At 39.6% G+C, this 20,180-nt stretch overlaps 1 protein-coding gene across 11 annotated transcripts in view; it reads right to left on the reverse strand.

Annotated features, from left to right (window-relative positions):
* Nucleotides 1-20,180, reverse strand: part of birc6 (baculoviral IAP repeat containing 6) — a 143,420-nt gene that overhangs the window by 54,460 nt on the left and 68,780 nt on the right. For 10 of the 11 annotated variants that reach the window (XM_079833066.1, XM_079833063.1, XM_079833067.1 and 7 more), the window contains 16 exons: nt 19,669-19,844; nt 18,614-18,710; nt 18,340-18,534; nt 18,033-18,233; nt 17,583-17,862; nt 17,237-17,493; nt 16,888-16,996; nt 15,135-15,359; nt 13,922-14,804; nt 11,397-11,540; nt 9,938-10,067; nt 7,521-7,652; nt 6,921-7,082; nt 6,324-6,497; nt 1,744-1,940; nt 1,289-1,589 (listed from right to left, as the gene is read on the reverse strand). In XM_079833066.1, coding sequence (XP_079689192.1) covers nt 1,289-1,589; nt 1,744-1,940; nt 6,324-6,497; nt 6,921-7,082; nt 7,521-7,652; nt 9,938-10,067; nt 11,397-11,540; nt 13,922-14,804; nt 15,135-15,359; nt 16,888-16,996; nt 17,237-17,493; nt 17,583-17,862; nt 18,033-18,233; nt 18,340-18,534; nt 18,614-18,710; nt 19,669-19,844 — 3,663 coding nt within the window. The remainder of the gene's footprint in view (nt 1-1,288; nt 1,590-1,743; nt 1,941-6,323; nt 6,498-6,920; nt 7,083-7,520; nt 7,653-9,937; nt 10,068-11,396; nt 11,541-13,921; nt 14,805-15,134; nt 15,360-16,887; nt 16,997-17,236; nt 17,494-17,582; nt 17,863-18,032; nt 18,234-18,339; nt 18,535-18,613; nt 18,711-19,668; nt 19,845-20,180) is intronic. The other variant, XM_079833062.1, reaches the window with a different exon arrangement.

The following is a 20,180-nucleotide window of genomic DNA, read 5'->3' on the forward strand; positions in this document are numbered from 1 at the left end:
TGTTGCCGCGATGCCGAGGAAACGCTGTTATTTCCATCCGGATTGCAGGTCTGGGGTACTTGCTCTGTTCAGCCTTCCTTGGGACGGGGGTGCGTTGCAGAGCATTTAACACACAGCATGTTATATGCACGTGTGTTTGAGTCAGCGGGGAAGCAGGCGCGCAGGGCTCTCTGCAGCACATCTAACAGAGGAAAACATCCACCGTCTTCGCGATTTCAATGCCAGATTTGCACAACGTCAGCTGCGTGAAAAAAACACTGCCGGTGCGTGGATGCACGACGCGCGCGCTGCACATTTCACGGAGGACAACACAAACTTCCACAAACTTCGCGAGTTCAATACAGGATATGCACAACGCTTGTCCTGAAAGCTGGATTTACAAACAGAAGCTGTTTTGGCTTCATACTTCATACTAGCTTCAGGACTGGCTTCATACAACCCGGAAAGCATCAGACCGTTTTACAAGGAGGGACAGAGCAGTGTAGAATAAAGGTCAAATATATGAAAAATAAGGCAATTTTTTTTTAAACGAAGCATGAACACATGTTACAATGCACCCCACAAACACAGTCAAGCCTTCAAAAGAATGTGTTTTACCACCCCTTTAACAACAAAAAAGACAGTGGTGAGAAAACATCAGCAAGAAAGCATCTGATCATAGCAATGCTGAATCCAGCAAGTACATTACTAAATTCCCTTTACTTAGATTGCCCAAAATAGTGACGTAAAAGCAAATGCAGATCCCATTGATTTGATATTTAACCAAACAGTTTGACAGTAGCCAATGGGGGCCAGTCAACTGTCTTGTTACAAACATTCTTCAAAATATCTTCTTTTTTGTTTAACAGAAGAACTGGTTTGGAACAACTTGAGGGCGAGTAAATGACATTTTCATTTTTTGAGTGAACTATCCCTTTAAGAATCTTCTTTCAAAAACATTACAAAATCTTACCGACCCCAAACTTCTGAATGGAAGCATAAGTAATAGCCTGTTTAATATGAGGGGCGAGTCTGACAGGTCTCTGAGTCAGTGACTTAAACGGTTGATGGCAGACACAGATAAGCAGAGGTTGCTGATGAGGGAATCAAAAACAGTGTTCCATATCAGTCTGCTCTGTTTCAATCAATAATCTCCCTCTCAAACACACACATACACGCCGGGCTAATGGAAATGTGAACACAGACTGAATATGAAACAGGCATCTATCCCCAAAAAACTTGGATTCACTTTATATGAACAAAACTAATTGCTAAACTGTAGTGCTTCCTGTACTTGAGCGGTACTTACTTCCTTCTCCATCGTCCGTTACACCCAGCACCAGTCTGAGCAGACACTGTGCGTGCTTCCTCTCCTTCAACAGAACCTCAGCATATCCCGGCAGCCGCAGAAACAGGCCAAACGCCGCCAGCGAATGGGCAGGGATGGGCGACATGGTCTGAACGGAGGATTTGATGGGCGGCGGCTCGGCCGCGATGGTCTCGGGTGCCTCGTAAACAAGCTCCCCGGACTGCTCAATGGTGACCCACTCGAACTGATCACTGTCCTTGGGTTTCTCTTGCGTGGTGGATGGCACCACTGGGGCGCTGACCTGCACAGAACAATCCGGACAAACAGGCTCAGAGGACATGCAAATTTACAGAAATGCTGACTAACCTGAGTGTACGGTCACCAGACGAGCTTATGAAGCAGAAATAGAGTGAAACTACAAAAAAATTACCTACACGGTAGAATATGATACTGACCTGCTGGATGACGTCGGGGTACAGCATAGGAAGTCTCTCTGCTATGAGGGCCAAGCCGCCCATACCTGCGAACACCTGCAAGGGGGACTGGATAGGGCTGGTCTCCAGGAGGGAGTCATCTACCGCAGCATCCAAACCCTCATCACCCGGGGTCATCGGTTCATCGTCCGGACAGCCACTTAGCATCTCACAGTGATCTACAGGAACAGAGCAGAAAGGAAACGCATCATTCAAAATGTCGTCAATAAACTCTCAAAATGCCTAGCTGTAAATAAAGTGTTCTCAATTGTTCACATCATAAACCATGATGTCCAACCGGGCAGTGCTGCACGAGAGCTCATATCTGTTCTCATAAATCAGATTATTCCTGTAAATTAGGTTTTTCCTTTACTGAGATTGAGGATCAATGAAAGAGAATGAGGCGAAAGTTGCAGGAAATATTGTCTGTTGTGAATGTACAGTCAGCATAGAACCGTTTACAGCTGACATAAGGCTCTACTTGAGACATTTAAATGTCTAAAACAAACAAGGAGACAAAAAGAGAGGTCATATCTTTTTCTTACAATACTGCATCAATACTTTAGGTCATTGTATCCCTATTTATCACCTACCCACATTTTAACACAGAAGTAAGGTATTTCCTGTGAATGACTTCTTTCAGCAACAAATCATTGAGTTTATGATTATGATAATAAATTAAAATAATACGATAACAAATTTGTAGAGTTAAAATAACTGGAATTTAGTTTCAGACTTCCCAGACTTTTTGACCGATGATGATTTCCATCCCCTCATCAATCATTTATGATTACTGGATGTTTTTTTATTTTTATTAAGATGATTTGATTCACTAATAAATCATTACGATTTTGAACTGGTTCAAGTGAATCGTTGAAAAGAGCTGATTGAAAAGAATAATTCACTCACAAACCAGTCACAAGCTTTACTCTTCCCAAGATCAACTTCTAGCCTATGAAACTAGAACTATGTACATTCACTACAGTTTTTTTTGCTTTGTTTTAGCTGTATTTGCAAAGCTGCTGCTTTCCAAGGGATTCATTTAGAGATGCAACTTCCCAGAGAGGATTTTAGTCTGCTCAGTCCTGTCTTTGTGAAGGCCAACAACAGAAAAAGTGTGACTGAGAAAGAATAAGTATTTACAGATTACTCATTGATCTAAGCTCTAGGGGATGGTGAAAGATCTTTTTTTTTTTTTATTGTTGTTATTTCAGTTGACTGGTTTTGCATCAGAGATCTTCATGTCTTTGATGTTGAGATCAGTGCAAGTAAAAAGAGGATGAACGCAATACTCGAAGCCAAAAAATCTTTTTCTGGAGAGATAAACAAACAAAGAAGCTGTACTTTAGAGAAGAAATGTGAAATGCACTAACTCCACAATTGCTGTAGGGAAGTCAGTGAGGCATATTTGATCTTGGTTTCATAGCACATCTGAAAGTCTCAGAAAACCTACTTTGCAAGTCTGGACTCATAGCCAACAAGTTGATGGCATGTCACAGTAACAAGCAGCAACAGTTCAAAACACCACCTGTGGTTGGAGTGTCTTCCTCCACTGAGATATGGACGGACTCCAGGCAGAGAGGAGAGAATTATCCCTGGGCTGGTGAGCATCCTTTCAGCTCCTCGACAGAGGGGTGCGAGATGAAAGAGTGCATGAAAAGAAGCAGGATTGGGTACGCCAACAGTGATTTGACTCGGCTAAGATGGCCAATTAGCCGCAGGGTGAGGTGAGTCCCCCAGGCACCATCACTAAACTACAAACATCTGATGCCAGACTCAGCGGGTGCCATCAAACGGGGGCTGCTTCAAGACTCCTTACAGAGCCAAACAGACAAACAAACGCAGTGTGCTCAGAAAAGCCAGTGGAGCGAAGTAAACAAAGAGTGCCAGATCTCCACCTCCAGATGAAAATTCAACCGTTTGAGAGCTTACGGTTTCAGTCCCATACAACATCCTGACACAGTGTCCTAACAAAGCAAAGCGTGGCAATTTTCCAATGTCAAACTGCTTTTTTTGTACCGCCTGAAAGCAAAATACTGCAGCACTATCTCTACATCGGATTTCAATGTTGCAACTAGATCATAGCAGTATACAACAAACATTCAACTCTATACGTAAGGCGAATATCCTCGTAAACAATCTTAAATTAGTTTAAAAACTCTAAAATGAATAAAGAGTTTGAACAAAGAAGTTAAAAACGTTGACAGCAAATGCATTAGCAGTGCAAGTTTGCTGGCAATTGTGAGTTCATGGTCAAGGTTTTTTTTTTTTTACTCATATTCTTTTAAAATACAAGTAGAGATTTTGGACCAACAAATTGTTTTTGTTTTTGGGTCTACCAAATGATGCGAAACCAAGTGGCCCACAAATTCTCTCGCTACACATCAGTCGTCGCTGCTGATTAGGAAAAAGAATAAAGCTGCGTCCGAAATCGAATACTTCCCTATGTATAGTATGCAAAAAACAGTGCGCCATCAGAGTAGTATGTCCGAATTCATAGTATTCGAAAAACAGTAAGCGAAAAGTACCCGGATTAACTACTAATTCCAGCGAGATTCTGAAGTGCACATACCTGACATAAGGTGGACATAAAGTGTGCATTTTACTATCCCATATGGCCACAGGAGAGGATTTATGAATGAAGGTGAAGGGACGCAACTGATGCTGGCAGGTCACATGATAATGACAACATGGCGGATGTAGTACGTCTGGATTACATTTATACTATATCGAACATACTTTTTCAACGGTCGCAAAGTAAGTTCAAATTCAAATGTAGTACCTATTCACTTAGTACGCAATTAACTTTTTGTGCTCTAGCGGTTAATAAACAGAACTGTGGAATAACATTGGAGCCGGAGCTACTTCTCTCTGTTTGTCTATGGTGAGTCATGCAGGGACTGTGCTCCTCCGCAACGGTTCCTATCAGACCGGTGTGAAATAGTCCCAATATAAACACTTATTATAAGTGAAACATAATGATTCAGGGTAAGACAAAAACACGGTTTGGGAAATGGATTCATGTTGTACATTTCTCATTATATAATTTTTGTAAATCTTGAACACAAAAAGTTACGGACAGCAGCTTTAAGGGGCCGTCACAACACAGTTTACAACTAAAAACTGTCCCCTCTTTTACACAAAATCACATTTTGGGGGCCTGAAAACGCAACATTTTGAAAACTGTTTTTTTTAATCTTTTTTTTACCAATTTTTTTGGGGTTTTTTTTATCGTCTCTGTAAACTACAAAAAAGCGAATTTATGAAAATGGGGACATCATGCGCATTATGTGTTCAGTCTATAAATGTGTAGTATTTCTTTACAAAATGACCTCACCAATTACTGTCCTGGCATGCATAATACAGCATTTTTAGTCATTTTCTCGGACAACGTCGTCTGTACGCGAAAAACACAAAGGAAAAACGTTTCCGTTTTTAGTACATTATGTCGTGCAAACGTACCCTTAGAATACACAGAAGAAGAGGGATTCATCGTTTGACGTTTTGTCGTGCTCGGTTAGGATGCTTGACCTACGGACACTTTCCCGTCACAGCTGACATCCAGCACTCTGCCTGTGTTAGCAGATTCACCTGAGCTGACATCATCAGCTTTAGCAGGAACTCTGTATATGTGTGTATGAACATTTGCTCATGCCAACAGAGCAGAATCAATCAAGAGTATTGGCTATCCGGTAGGGAGGCAGCTGTCATTGTCAGGACAGGGTTTTTTTTTTGTATCCCTCAGAGAGCATGAACACATTGACAGAGCAAAGGAAAATCATTTGACATCTGACGATGCAGGACACTAAGGGTGAAATTGTGTGGGCACGTAAGCAAGCACAAACACATGTGGTCAATCAGGCTATTTTACCCTGGGCTGGCAGAAAACAGGATATGTGGGAGAAAAACGGCAGAATAATTTTGGGTAGGAACACAGACTACGAAAAGAAATAACTTTTTGGAGTTTCTAATGAATGACTCATATGAGCCTGTTCATTTTAGTGCCTCAGCCAGGGCAGCCAGTGCAGTCTGAGTCCTGAAAGTATGATTTTTATGAGAGGGTTATTTTTAGTGAATTAAAAACACAGTGCGGCCAGTATAGTCTGATTCCCAAATATCTGATTCCTGTGAGCAGGTTCATCTGTTACTGGTTTGAATCAGCCTGCCCAGTATAATTTACAGCATTAGTGGAGAGTGAATTTCTTTCATGGGTAAGAAAACTGGAAATTGCAACTGAAACATACCCAAATAGATCGGAATCAAATTAAACTGAGTTTGTGAATCAGAATCTAATTCAATTGAGTATTGATACCACACTAGTTTTTAATTTCATGATGAGTGTTTAGTATTATTTTACTAATTTTTCATATTTTCAGCTTTCATTGTAATTTAATTTTAGTAATGTTATGTTTTAGTCATTATATTACTTCAATATAACCTTATTTCAGAATTTTGCCAAGGCAACATTTCTCTTTTTTGTTTAAGTTTTAATATTTATAATTCATCAGCTTTATTTCAATTAACGATTTTTTTGTGTCTTTGCAAGTGAGATTTCTGTATACCTTTCTCGGTACGGAGCCTTTTGAAGGAATCTGTCTTGGAGAGGCCAGGGTCTGAGATGACCTTTGACCCCAGTTTGACCGTTAGGTCAATAGAGCGGTATCCCTGAGGAAGTTTACGCTCATACAGCAGTGTCAGCAGTTGGGCCAAGGTCATCTCCGGCGGCAATGGTTGACCTGGAGAGAAAAAAAGTTTGAGCCAGAGTTTAATCAAATGTTTTCATCTCAATTGATAATTCAGACCCCTTGCTTGAATCAGGTGTGTCATTTTTTTCAACCAAGTGAGGGAGTGGAGTTCAAAAACGTTAGATCAGAAATGAAACACTGAAAGGCTCTTTAGAGGGGATAAGATGAGACAGCGAGAGATGAGAGAGAGAATGAAACTTTGAAATTGACATTCATCAAGCTCTCTGTATCTCTGAATAAATGAAGTGAGGTGAAGTGGCAGGCATACAGGGACGGGCACTGAGGTGACCTCTACTCTCATTCTAATCGCTATGGAGGAGCGAAAGGTAAGAGTTGAGGAGGAACGAGTTCAGAGTAGGCGAGAGGACCGGACAGAATGTGAGTGCTTGATAGAACAAGACTGTGCGTTTGTACCCGGCAGTAGTTTGTGACAGAGGTGGAAGACAGGCACGCTGATGGTTTTGGCAGACGGATCGACTCCTGAGGAAGCTGCCAGCTTGTCACTGAGGACACGCCCTCGTCGAGACGGGGGACGAGGAGGAGTGGACAAGGCCCTCTTTGACTGAGACTTCAGACCTGAAACAACATGGGTAAACTATAGATCAAAGATCTCTGTAACTATAATACTAGCTTGTAGCATTGTAGTCTCAGTAACTACAATGCTAGCTTGACTTAACCGCGTATATTGTTAACCTTTAGGGAACAACCATAATATAAAATTATAATTTTTTCACATTTCAAAAAAATATGACTGCCTGCCTACACAAAAATCCCTGCAACAATGTGGGTGCTGAAGCCAGTGAGTTAAGGAGTTATGTGTGCTTTTTTTTAGCACATCCTTATGCAGTTTCTAGGGAGTTCCCAGTTCCCAGTGGTTGCGCCAGTTGGATGATAGCTGGTTGCTAGGACGTTTTAGGGTGTGGATAGGGTGTTCTGGGTGGTTGCTAGGGACTAGGGTATTTCATGTGGTTGTTAAATGGGCTATATCAGTAAGAAGACCGGGTTAAACAGTACCTGAGGCAACAACGACACTGTAGTTGTCTTGGAAACCATTATCAGCCTTCATCTTTTCTTTTTCCTCATGATTTTTCTTCTCTTTATCCTCCTTCTGTTCATTGATCAGTTTGGCTGTGATGCTGGGCGTGTCTAAAGGGTTAAAAAATGCAAGATCTTTAAATGTTATTTCACCGTGTATGTGTGTGTATCATTCAATTGGCCTGCAGGCTCTAAAAATAAATTTCCCTTTAGAGACACTTACATCAATGTACATGTCAGCTTAACTGATAATATGAATTATTGACGTAAAGATGTAATATGCCTGAGAAGATACACCAATCCATAACAAATATAACACGCTGTACATCCTATGAGGGTCTACCATCAGTGAAAGTGACGTGAGCATGAGAACGGCTCCGAGACTGGACACCTTACATACATGCCGTGTGTCTCAGAGTCTTCTGAAGAACCGAAGACTATATCTGCCACGCTCAAGGTCTCAGGAGACAAACCATTCATCACACCCACATGCTGATGACCATGCCACATGGCAGTTCCAGCCCTACATGCTTTGTGCATCAGACCTTGAAAGTCTGGAGATGTGGCAAAAGCTGGATCTAACAGATCTGATAGACTAGTGCAGGGTGCATATAAAACACGACTACTGGAAATGCTATTTCCAGTATCTTGGCTTAATTTGTGGATAGTGTGTGAAGATTTATCAAAGTTATACAGTGTGTCTCTGACTTGGTAGATCGCTTTGTAGCATGGCACAAATACAACATTTTGAAACCGATACCAGTGAAATTGTACAATTATTGATAAAATTTTTGCAAAACAAATATGCTACTGAACACACTTAAAGAATTTTTTTACATATTAAACTAAAATAATCTTTATTATTGAATGTATTTAAACATTCAGTAATAAAGATTAGGGAAACACATTAAAGGGTAACTAAACCCTAAAACAACTTTTTTTTAGTTAATGATCTGCAAGACTGAGGCTTTATTAGTGCTGTTCATTGATTTGAGTAAATGTTTTGACATTTGGGAATAAAGTGTTTTAATTCTACAATATATGGTGTAAAAACGTCTGAGTGCTACCCTAATAAGGGTGAATGGTGGCTACTGCAGTTGAATTTTCCTATTGGACGTTGTTTGCCATCGTGACACATGTTGGCTCTTCCAATGGCTCACTACCCACACCCCTGGCACGAGCTCACCACGCCCTAAGAAATGTGTTCCCCAAACACATGATGAGAACGGCTTATGTGCAATATGTGTACAGATACTTTTCATACATGAGACGCGCTTTCAAACCCTGACACACGCAAGTGTTTGCCATGGTAACGAACTACAATACCATGACGTGCTGGAGTATATAGTCTCACTTTTATTTGAGGAAATCTGTTAATAATAAGCGTATTGGTCCTGCACTGCCTATTGATTCAGTTAGTTTGAATGAAAATACATAGCATGTATCTGATCTATTTTTAGTGGTATTCAGTGTAAGAATTTGACTGTTAGATTCGGTCAGTAATCCCATTCTCTCTTGTGCTGCTGCTTCGCTAGCATCGTCGGCATCGGGAGTTAAGACCGCAGTTTGAGGTCTGCTAAATAATGGGGTAAGCAAAATAATCTTAATTCAAACAGAAAACAAGATTATTTTGCTTAACCCATTGGCAGATTATTTTGCTTATTTTAAGCAAAAACTCCCTTAATTTTGAGTTATTTTTCCCCAAAACAAGACAAAAAACTTTTGCTTGTCTAGTAAATGCTTCTTAAATGTAAGATTTTTTAGATATTTGGACTGAAAACAAGACAAAAATACTAAGTAAGAAAAGCATTTTTTGCAGTGAAATCAGTTATTATTTTGTAATTTTAAAGGGATACTTAAAGGGATAGTTCACCCAAAGATTCAACTTACGAAGAAAGTGTAACGCCTCTCGCAGTTCAAAACACTTACTGATGTGTGATGTCACGCAAATTACGTTTTTTTTTTCGTAAGTTGAATATGGAAGGCGGTCCGCCAGAAGCTAGATATTTTACTCTATAACATGTTAAATATGTATATATTTTTTTTTTACAAACCCATCGATTCACTGCAGAAGGCATTTATTAAAGATTGCTTTAATAATGGATGGATGCACTTTTTTGGGCTTAAAATTTTGGGTTGCCAGTCACTGCCATTATAATGCTTGGATTAGCCAGGAGATTTTTTAATATAACTCAGATTGTATTTGTCTGAAAGAAGAATGTCATATACATCTAGGGTGGCTTGAGGGTGAGTAAATCATGGGGTAATTGTTTGGGTGAACGATCCCTTTAATGCATCCTTGCTAATAATAAATAGTACATAAAATATAGTATATAAAAAAATGTTTTTACAGACACCATACTTTTTAACTGTATTATATTACAACGTATTCATACCTGAGACACGATCCAATACTTCAGACAGTGTGGTTGAGATGGGCAGATGCAGTTTGCGGAATTTGTGGCCTGCTCCGTACATGGGGTGCTGGATCACATGACTAGTGGCATTAATGCGTCCTTTATACAGCTGAAGCGGAGAAAAAGAAAAACAGAATGAAACAGGTCAAGTTAATAGTGTGTGACCATATAGCTCAGTCATATACGAGCACATGGACAAGCATATTTGGGGTGTGAGATCTTCAATTTCTCATTAAAATGAACATTTGGAATAATTTTGAATGGTTCATTTCATCTTCGGTTCAAGCTTGTACAGTGCCCTTAAAGGGACATGGTGACATCTTATCACAAAAAAAAAAAAAAAAAGATTTGTCACATCTGCACGCTAAGGGAGTGATCTTTACTTCTCTTCCTTGTGAACAAAGAATTCATCCGTCTTATAACTCTGTATCTTTCAAAGATTTAAAACGGCCTTAAATATAATTTGAGTGTTTAAATATGATTAGGAAGTCTTTTTTAAAACACTACAGCTATGGGGGAAAAGAAACTTGAGGAATTTGAAAGCTATGACAGTCCTGCTGATGTCAAATAAAAACAAATCAATGTCAAAACATTAAAAACAAAGAACCACAATAAGCATCTCTGAAGATTTCCACTCTCCACAAGGGCGATCCAGACTCCAGACGTCTTTATACCACTTGAAGAAGGAGTTGAAGGTGCGTCCGAAAAGGAAAAATGACGTCCTGCCTTTGAGAGGACGCCTCAGATCATACGGCACTCTGGCTTGATCTAATGTGTAAACATTAACTTTTAAGAGCCCCTCTGTCGGGACTCTCTGTGAAAGCCTGATGATTAATCTGAGATGAAACGCACATGATCCAGCTGTAATTTAGCGGAGTGAATGACTCGGCAGCTAAAAAAAGACGTCTTGGGTCTTTACGATTTGGCTTCATTCCGGTTTGGCAGCCGCAGGAGAGGCATAACTCCACGTCATCTAAGGGGTGAACTGGTTATGTCCTCCAACATTTAGATTATGTTAAAGGTGAAGTGTGTAATTGCTTCGCCACAGGCGGCACCAAACAGAATAGCAATGTCTGTGGACTCCTGCATGATTGGCAAGGTTTTGAGGATAAATCTGCCCTCTAGTGGTCACCTACAATAACAGCAGAATTTGCCTTGAAAAGAACAGCAGCTCAGAAGCAGTGGAGGTTTAAATCCCTCTAAGATGATGTAAAGGTCAGGGTAATTTTCCTTGTAAGTGAAAAGGCTTTTCTGAGCTTTACAGCAACAGTAATAAATAATTTAACAGACTAACCAAGCAAAACAACTTTCTTTATAAAATACAATAACAGCTCAAAAGAGCAAAGTTTGAGCTTAGATGGATTTTAAAGCATGTGTTATGACATTGTGTGTATTTGTGTGCGGTTGTGTGTGTGTGAGAGAGAGAGACAACACCTACCGGGCAGGGAGACTGAAGGAAGACTGTAACTTTCTCGTCTTCGAGCATGAGTTGCAGGAAGAGCCGACGTATGAATCCAGAGATGTTCCCTGAGACTGGAACGTTCCCTCGCTGAGGAGCTGACTGGAACAGCTCACACAGAACCTTCACAAACAAAGAAAAATACAGGTCAATATGATGTGCACTAAACTCTTTCTAAAAGCATTCATTTGATTGTATGAAATGTATGAAGTAAGAAATATGTAGTAGCCAAGGTATTTTTTGTATAAACAGGGTACAACAATAAGGATGTCAAAAAGTTGAGCCAAAAAGTGAATAGTCACACAAAAGCCGCGTTTCCGGCGCAGGAATTAGGGACTCGGGGGGGATACTCTGTGTGTTCCGGGGGTCTAAATTAAGTTCCGGGTAAAAATGTCTCCCTCAAAACGTCCCTGCTTTTTCAAAGTACAGGAACTTTTGGGAGTGGGACTCGGGCGCTGAACATGCTGATTGGTTGAGCTCACACAGCATTTTATTTCAACCTAAATGTCTGTTGCGGTGCATGCAGTGAGAATTGTTTTGCTATCTGAATCAACAATGGAGTTAGTTTAAAAAATACAACTGATGGACTGACAACGAGGTACAGGCTTTATTAAGTTTATATGCGGAGGATGAAATCCAGAAAAGTTCCTGGGACAAATTGTTCTGGGTAATTTCGGTGGAAACGGGGCTTAAGTCTTGTTTATTGGCCTAGTAATTTTATTTTATTACCATTTGATTTATATTATTATTTAATACATATTATATGAATATATATTTGTAATGCTAATCTTGGAGGCTTTAGTTCTGGGTTGAAAATGAATTAAATTAACAACAAACTATGTTTGGGATAAAACACATTTTTATAATGTATAAAAATTATAGTAGTAGATATAATTCATAGTAGGCCTGTCGCGATAATTCAATTACCATCTGATTGCGGTTATCTGATCGAATAATTTAAAATTAGATTATTACGCTGTTTTATTGGCCTATGGCACAAGGGGGAGTTATAGACCAAAAGAAATAGAGAAGCGTCAATTAAGTTAAGTTTTCGTGCACTATATTCAAAGTCATATGAAGCCATTCCACAGCTTATGTGAGTGACAGGAGAATATTTACATTGTTTAATTAAAGCTCATGAAAACCCACTGCGGCTGTCAATCATTCTCCGTTCAGCATTAAAACAACGCACCCCGTTCTGTTACGACCGTCAGCAGCACGGTAAATCTCATGCCAAGATTATATATTCCCATTATAATACTTGATATGTAGATAAAGGGTTGTGGATTTGATTAAAATGACTATCTTGTTGGGAGTTTGTTGCTGTTTCTAAGCTATGTCGTACTACCGGGTGTCTGTAAGATAACACAACACCAGGACTATGAATTGACATCAAACACACAATAACTGGAATTTAAAACTGTGGAGAAACACATTTTCAATAAACCGTTGGACAGATATACACTAGGATTTGTGCGCTCGACATTTCCTCTCTTTGTGCCGTGAACTTAATGCGCACTGTGACTCTATGTTGCTTTATGCACATCATTCTGCACCTGTGATGTGCATAAGCGGTTTGTGCAAGCTCTGTTTTGAAGCGTTTCATATGGTCATGCTTTTGCGCACTGAACGATTATTAAAAGCCTATCTTGTTCTGTCATATACATCATAGCCTGTTGCCCCATTATAAAGTTGCACAATACATTTAAAATAAGCATCTTTTAATTGTATATGGTTTGTGTGTATATATATAATTCTTTACATTCATATATAAATATAAATAAATTGTTGAATCATGCATGGGTGTATTTTATAATTCAAATAGTAATTAATAATTTGTTTTTATTAACATGTTTAGATTTGATAAAAATGACTCCACAACAATTATTACTTTTTGCTGCTGAATTAGATTTGTTTGTCATAGCCTATGATTCTATAGTTTCATACATTTTTTTGTTTTTCTCTACAGTGTGTAGTTTGTATTTATTTAGTGGATTCTAATGGATTTCAGTTAACAAATTAAAAAGTGACCATTAGTTCATAATGTATATAAATGGTACATTTTAAGGCCTTTTTTGTGATTGGCCAGTCTGTTGTGATTATTTCAGTTATTTACAGAGTTGAATAAATTACTTCAATATTTAAAAGGTGTTAACTGTAATCTTACACCAAAAAACGATAATTTACAAAGGATTAAATCCATCACAATTGATGAAGCACACCAAAAATGTTTGATAAAGACCAAAAACAGACAATTAATTGTCATAATTGTAAAGCCCTTAAAACTGGCAATTAATCGGCATAACCGCCATTATTTTTAGACAATTAATCGTCAGCCAAATTTTATTATCGTGACAGCCCTAATTCATAGTATAGAAATAATATTTTTATTTTAAAATGATATCTTTTTTTTCTTAATAGTTTACTTGTATTTTTATTTAATGCGTGAAAAAGTAAGCTTTTTTTATTCATTGTTTATAAACGAAAAAGCACCCTATACACACCTGTGCCATGAGCCTTTGGTTGTTGGGATGGCAGGAGATGCATTGCAGGAAGAAAGCCACTGTGGCGTTCTCGATGGCTGTCCTTTGCTGGGTGGTGAGTCCACTACTGCGGCTTGTTGACGCCAGTGAGTAAGACGCCCCTGAGATGTGAGGTGTCGCACTGGCATGTGAGGTGCTGGCTGATGCACCGTGCCCAGAAATGCTGCTGCTGTTGGTGTTTGCATTGGCAGCCCCACTGGCACTAGAGTGGCAGAGGAGAAACAACAGTGCCGTCCAGAGTGGGTTCACTTCTGGCCCACCCAGCCAGTCTTTCATGGTGTGACTGTTTCCTACTTCTGTTAGAAACCGCAATACGGGTGCTGCCAGCTCAGGAGACAATGGCGGCCTGTTTGTTGAGGATGAAGAGGGTTGGTTGTGTACATATGGGCGTCTCTCTGCTTGTGTGGAGAATCCTGCAGGCAAGGGAAGGTCCGCGCTGACTAACAGGTTGCAGCAAAGATCGGCTAAGCTGCGAACCAGCAAGGAAGGCAGACCAGAGTCCAACAGCTGCTGGATGGCACCAGGAGACTGGGATGCAGCTGCCAGGGTCACAAGCTGGCACTCTGAGAGAGAGATGGGCACGATTACAGGTGTACGAGCATGTTTGGAGTCATCTGTGAGGGAGGCGGCACTGTTTAAGTCATGTTGCTTCTTGCCATCATCTGTCATGGCCATGCGGCGCTGTGCATTTGTCTGAGCAGCAGGGGGCGCAACAATGCCCATCCAGGACATAAGCAGAGAGAAGTAACTAGGGTGGATGTGGCACATGGAACAAAGCAAGCTGTCCACAGCCTTCTTCAAAACCATGTTAGAGGGCATAGACATGGACCAGTTGTACAACAACCTGCGAGAGATGGAGAAAAAGCAACCTCATGATTTACTAATGCACAGAACTGTTCGTGTTAAAGACCATCAGAGTCTTATTTGCTCCACGTCCACAGCAAAGTTTGTCTCACTTAGTTCTACTCGGTACGCATAAAGTATTCATACCTGAAGTGTGGATGAAATATAGAAAAGTGCGGGAAAGTAAGAGCAGAATATGTACTCTTAGCCTCTCCCAATGCAGAGCCAAAACACACCTCAGGCATGAATACGTATTCATACACAACTCTTATTTGAAAATGTTGTACTGCAAAACTGCAAAAAGAAAGTGTGTTTATCTGTGTGGACTCACTCGAAAAGCTCTCTGTTGAGCAGTCCGGGCAAGTCGTAGTCCACTGGCAGCTCATAACTGTGCCATAAGACGGACGCCACACAGTGCAGGTGTGATGGGGACGGCATGAGCAACCCGTATTCCCGTGAGGGCGGAGCGTTTGGACCCATGTAGCCTGACAAAGAACTCTGTTTCAGGGCAGCAACCTGGGAGGAGTCATACACCCACTGTAGCAGAGCCTGGATCCTACAACACATTCACAACATAACCAAGACATCAGAAACCACAAAAAAGTGTGTATGAACTCATTCCAAACATTTAAAAAATGTTAAACACCACTATGGTTCTAATGAAGCATTATCTAGTATAATAATGTTTTTAATTTAGTTATTAAGTTAAAGGTAAACAAACTTTTTTGTTCAAAATTAACTAAATTAAGGCAACGAGTCAATACGTCATAAATCCTTCTCCCAAAACGTGTTTTTGTCATACCCTGACTCACTATGGTACGCCTATTATAAGGGTGTATATTTTAGACCGGGCGGGATGGTTTTAGTGAGAAATTTCGTACATACATCACTTGCCCATGAGTGTCTTGTCATATCCTTAAATAGAGAAAAGTTGCTCCAGCTCTGTATGGTGTGGTAGTGGCATAGGTTAGTTGTCACAACAAGTGTAAAAGGGTGACATGGAGCACGATTTATCTCGAACCTCCAGGAAATCACCCGTAAAAAAAATTTTTGAGAAAAAAGCAGAACCGAGGAGAGTCTACTGGCAAAAATAGAATGCAACAGAGTCGATAATAAAATAAGAGAGCAGGAACTGAGGGATTTTAAATGTTGTAAAGGCAACACGTAGATGCCATTTTTATTACTCAACACGTAAGGTACTTTTTGAACAGATAAACTGCCATTTGTAGCTCTCTAACAGAGTACATTGTAAAGCATTATCTATTGTGAAGGGTCATATACAGCTGCACAGTCAAGCAGAGCCGAAGCACAACCAAAACAATGTTCTTCCACAAAATGCATGCAGTTTTAACAGCTGTTTAACTGCTAGAGGGTCAAAAGTTACATAGTGTACCTTTAATAGAGATAGTTGAGTTAAAGTTTATGGATAATAAATATAAAGGTTCTTGAGCAATGAACAAAATCAGTTATTCAACTATTCAGTATTTATAGAAATGTGGAATATACTGTATTTGGATGCCCATTTCCACCACATAAAATTAAAAAAATTAAATCATGATGACAAAATGTCAAAATGAAATAAAAGGCAAAATTACTGTTGAAATCATGAGATAAAAAGCCAACTACGACTAAGATTGGGTATCATTTTAATTTGAACGATTCCGCTTATTGATTCAGATTTTTATCAAATTCCTATTTTAGATTCCAATAAGGTAAAAAAACAAAAACATTTAGCCTTACTAATATTAATAAGCATTATTAAAGACAAGTAAACACTCAGTAATTAAAAAAGAACAAAAACAAATTAGCAATCAAACAAAAAAATACTCTATTATACTAAATTATGACATAAAACATCAACTACATCTTATAATTAGGACTTATCTTATAATTTTAGTTTATAATGACTTCTTAAATGGTATTCCATACTTAAAACAGAATAAAGCTCATTCTGATTCTGATTGATTTGAGACAATATAAAATAAATAAATAAATAAATAAATAAATACCCAGCTTTTCAGGCCCACTGGTATAGAGAATAAACATGCAGAAATGACTCTGGAAAGAGGAGCTTCTTTACAAACCTGTCTTTGGTACCGGGGTCCTGAGTAGTGCCAAGCTGGTAGAGGATGTCTATGGTTGAATCTGACGACAGGCCATTTAACCTCCCGAAGAGCAGCGGACTGTTCAAATCTACAACACAAAACAAAACCACCAATCAGATAAAAAGGAAAGCTCAACCAAATCACATAAAGGGGAGAACAAAACAATATAATAAGACAACCAATGCAGAAGAATACAACTAAACATCATTTTTGTTCTTTACTCAAAACCATCCTTAATATAATCAGCATGATAGTGCTTAACATTCGTATAAAGCAGTGAAGCATTGAGGAAAATCAATCTTTATGGAAATGAGTGGGCAGGTCTTACTGGCCAAATCAGTGCCAGAAGCAGCACAGTTACGCAGCAAGATGTCGATGAGTTTGAGGCCTATGCGTGTGGACTGGAGACCGATCTTCACCAGCACCGCCTCGATGTTGGGCGAGTGCATGCCGCAGTACGGGGACATGAGGAGGGCGGCGCAGGTCTGCAGGAGGTTTGCCGTTGGAGCAGCAGCACTGGCCATCATGGCCTCCAGATCAGAAACGTGAGTCAAACAATGATGCAGCAACCGTAACCAGCCAATACTGAGAAAGAGAGAGAAAATGGTTTATTATAATAGAGAATAAAAACAGGAAATCAAACAAATTCTCACTAAACCCATTATTTCTAATACCTGGTTTTGGAGACCTGGTCCTCAGAGGGAAGGAAAGGATTGTTTACAGTGGCAGAGGAAGTGTTTCCGAAAGCAGTCAGGCCAAGTAGCTTTATCTGCGAGAGGCCCAGAGTGCTTGCGTCCCGTGGCCTGTGCAACCTCAGACACACGGCAGATGCCACCTCTGCCTTTACCAACTGGAACTTAATGTAGGTGAGACCGCTAGTGATGACTGGGGTTGACAGGGGAAGCATGTTCACACCATCTGCGCTGATCTCCACGGACACTGAGGATGGGCATGCTGGGAAGGACAGAGCGAGAGAAAGAGAAGCATTTAGTATCCTAAAAGAGTTTTAGACACAAGTATGAAAAGCTTCATATATGGGCCAAATATAATATACAGCTGTGTCAATTGGGGTTTTAGACCAATAATATTGCATTTGGGGAGGGCTACATGGTGTGTGCACTCACTGGCGAGGGATGCCAGGTGTGGCTGTATGTGAATCTCCTTGAGCAGAACGGCAGCGGGCAGGTGGATGGTGAGGTCACACCAGGCCTCTTCAGGAAGGAAGATGTAGGACCAAGCTGCAGAGCGGGCTCGTCGATGTGGGGGCGTGGCCTGCAGCAGCACTTCCGCTGGCTGTGCCGTGGGACTGCTGGAGGTGATGGTACCTGCAAGGGAACAGCATAAACTATGAATATAAATACTTGTAAAGCTTAAGAAACTGACGTTTATATGAAAAGGTGGAGCTTATGGCTTAAAGTGTGCTTGCTGTACCAAGAGGGGCGAAGTTGTGCAGTCCTTCTGCGTTGTCTGGTTCTGAGGTGAGCACTCGTGATTTCAGGCTGCCATCTGCTGCTTTTCCAGGTCCGGAGTCCAGGAACTTCATGATAGTGGACACCATACTGCGTGCAGTGTTCACGATGGCTCGTGTGCTGGTGACCATGTTGTTACAAATGAGCTGCACACCACCTAAATGTGCACACACAGAGTCAGAACATACAGACCAGCTCAAAAATGATGTCTTCCGAAAGTGTTAGTGCTGGCGTACCCATGTCATGGAAGGCTTTCAAAGCCTCGCTGGTGTCAAGCACTCTCAAAATAAACCACAGTAAAGGCTCAGAAAGCTGACATGTTGATAGAGATCCCTGTAAAAAAAAAAAAAAAAGCACTCAGCATTCACAAAATGCAATGACAGCATATTGAGGGTTTATTTACTGTTTTTGTATTACTTTTTTATATACTGAATGTCAAAATTTGAAAAGCTGTTTGAATGTGTTAATGTTTTTGTAGGCCACAACATAGTAGCATAGACCATGTTTTATTATCTTAAGGTATGTTGAAGATACATTAACACTGAAACGTATCATATGTGGTGTAATCGCTCAATCAGTGTTTCAACCGCGGAAAGACGTCAATATTAAAACAGATTGTAAACAATGTCATGTAGCATCACATTTACCTCAGGCAGTCATTCAGTGTCCACAGCTGTTAGCTCACTGGAGAAATAAACTATTTAGCTAAATATATGCACTATATTAGCCTATATATTCATTATATTCTACTTAACCTGTTAGTGATGTCTAGATTATTTCATGCATGTTTAAATAAACCTGTCATGAAAATTACTGTCACTGTGTATAAATGATTATATTTCAACGAATTGGAGAAAAAACAATTTTATAAATTAGATTTAGAAATTGATGCAAAAACACCCTTATGTGAAGCTTATGAGTGTTGATTATTATACCTAAAAATAAATAGCAACTGAATTTAGGCTAATAGTTTTGGCTCTGTTGTTAACCTTTAATACTAATGTGCAAGTAATGTGCAAGTAAAATGCAATGACAGCATATTGAGGGCTTATTTACTGTTTTTGTATTACTTTTTTATATACTGAATGTCAAAATTTGAAAAGCTGCTTGAATGTGTTAATGTTTTTGTAGGCCACAGCATAGTAGCATAGACCATGTTTTGTAGCATTTAGTTAAAAATATAAAATGTGTGAAAAAGTAATCAAATAAAACGTCCTGGCTCTTGAAATCGTCAGCAGATCATCATAGAATAAACTCTGTGGTTTTTCACTTCCTCTGTGATGAGTCTTACCTGTCGGCCCATATAACCACAGGCCATGTAGGTGAGAATGGGCTGCAGCATGACCTGGACGGATGTGGCTCTTTTACTTAGAGTAGTCAGGATGGTGAAGAGGCCATCGCCCACCGAGATTGCATCCAACCCACCATGAAAGTTCTCATGTTTTGTTAGGTGAAGCCCACTAGCACCTAGACAGAGAGAGAAAAAATATTAGCAAAAGAATGAATGGATTATATTCAGTATATAATAGAATATAATATAAACAACCATACAAATATTTGCAATATCCATATCATTTTATATATACACTGATATGCAATATGAAAATAATTTATAATATCATTCTAATAGGCTGATTTAGTGCTTAAGAAACATTTCTTCTTAATTAATGTTGAAAGCATTGAATATAATAATTACAATTTAGTCTAAGGTCAAATTCTCACCATTAAATACGATTTTGGCCTCAAATTCCTGACTACTGTTTATTAATAGTTAGTAAGATAGCTGTTAAGCTTGATTAAGGG

Source organism: Gobio gobio (genome assembly GCF_949357685.1).
Source record: "Gobio gobio genome assembly, chromosome: 13".
NCBI classification, from domain to species: Eukaryota; Metazoa; Chordata; class Actinopteri; order Cypriniformes; family Gobionidae; genus Gobio; species Gobio gobio.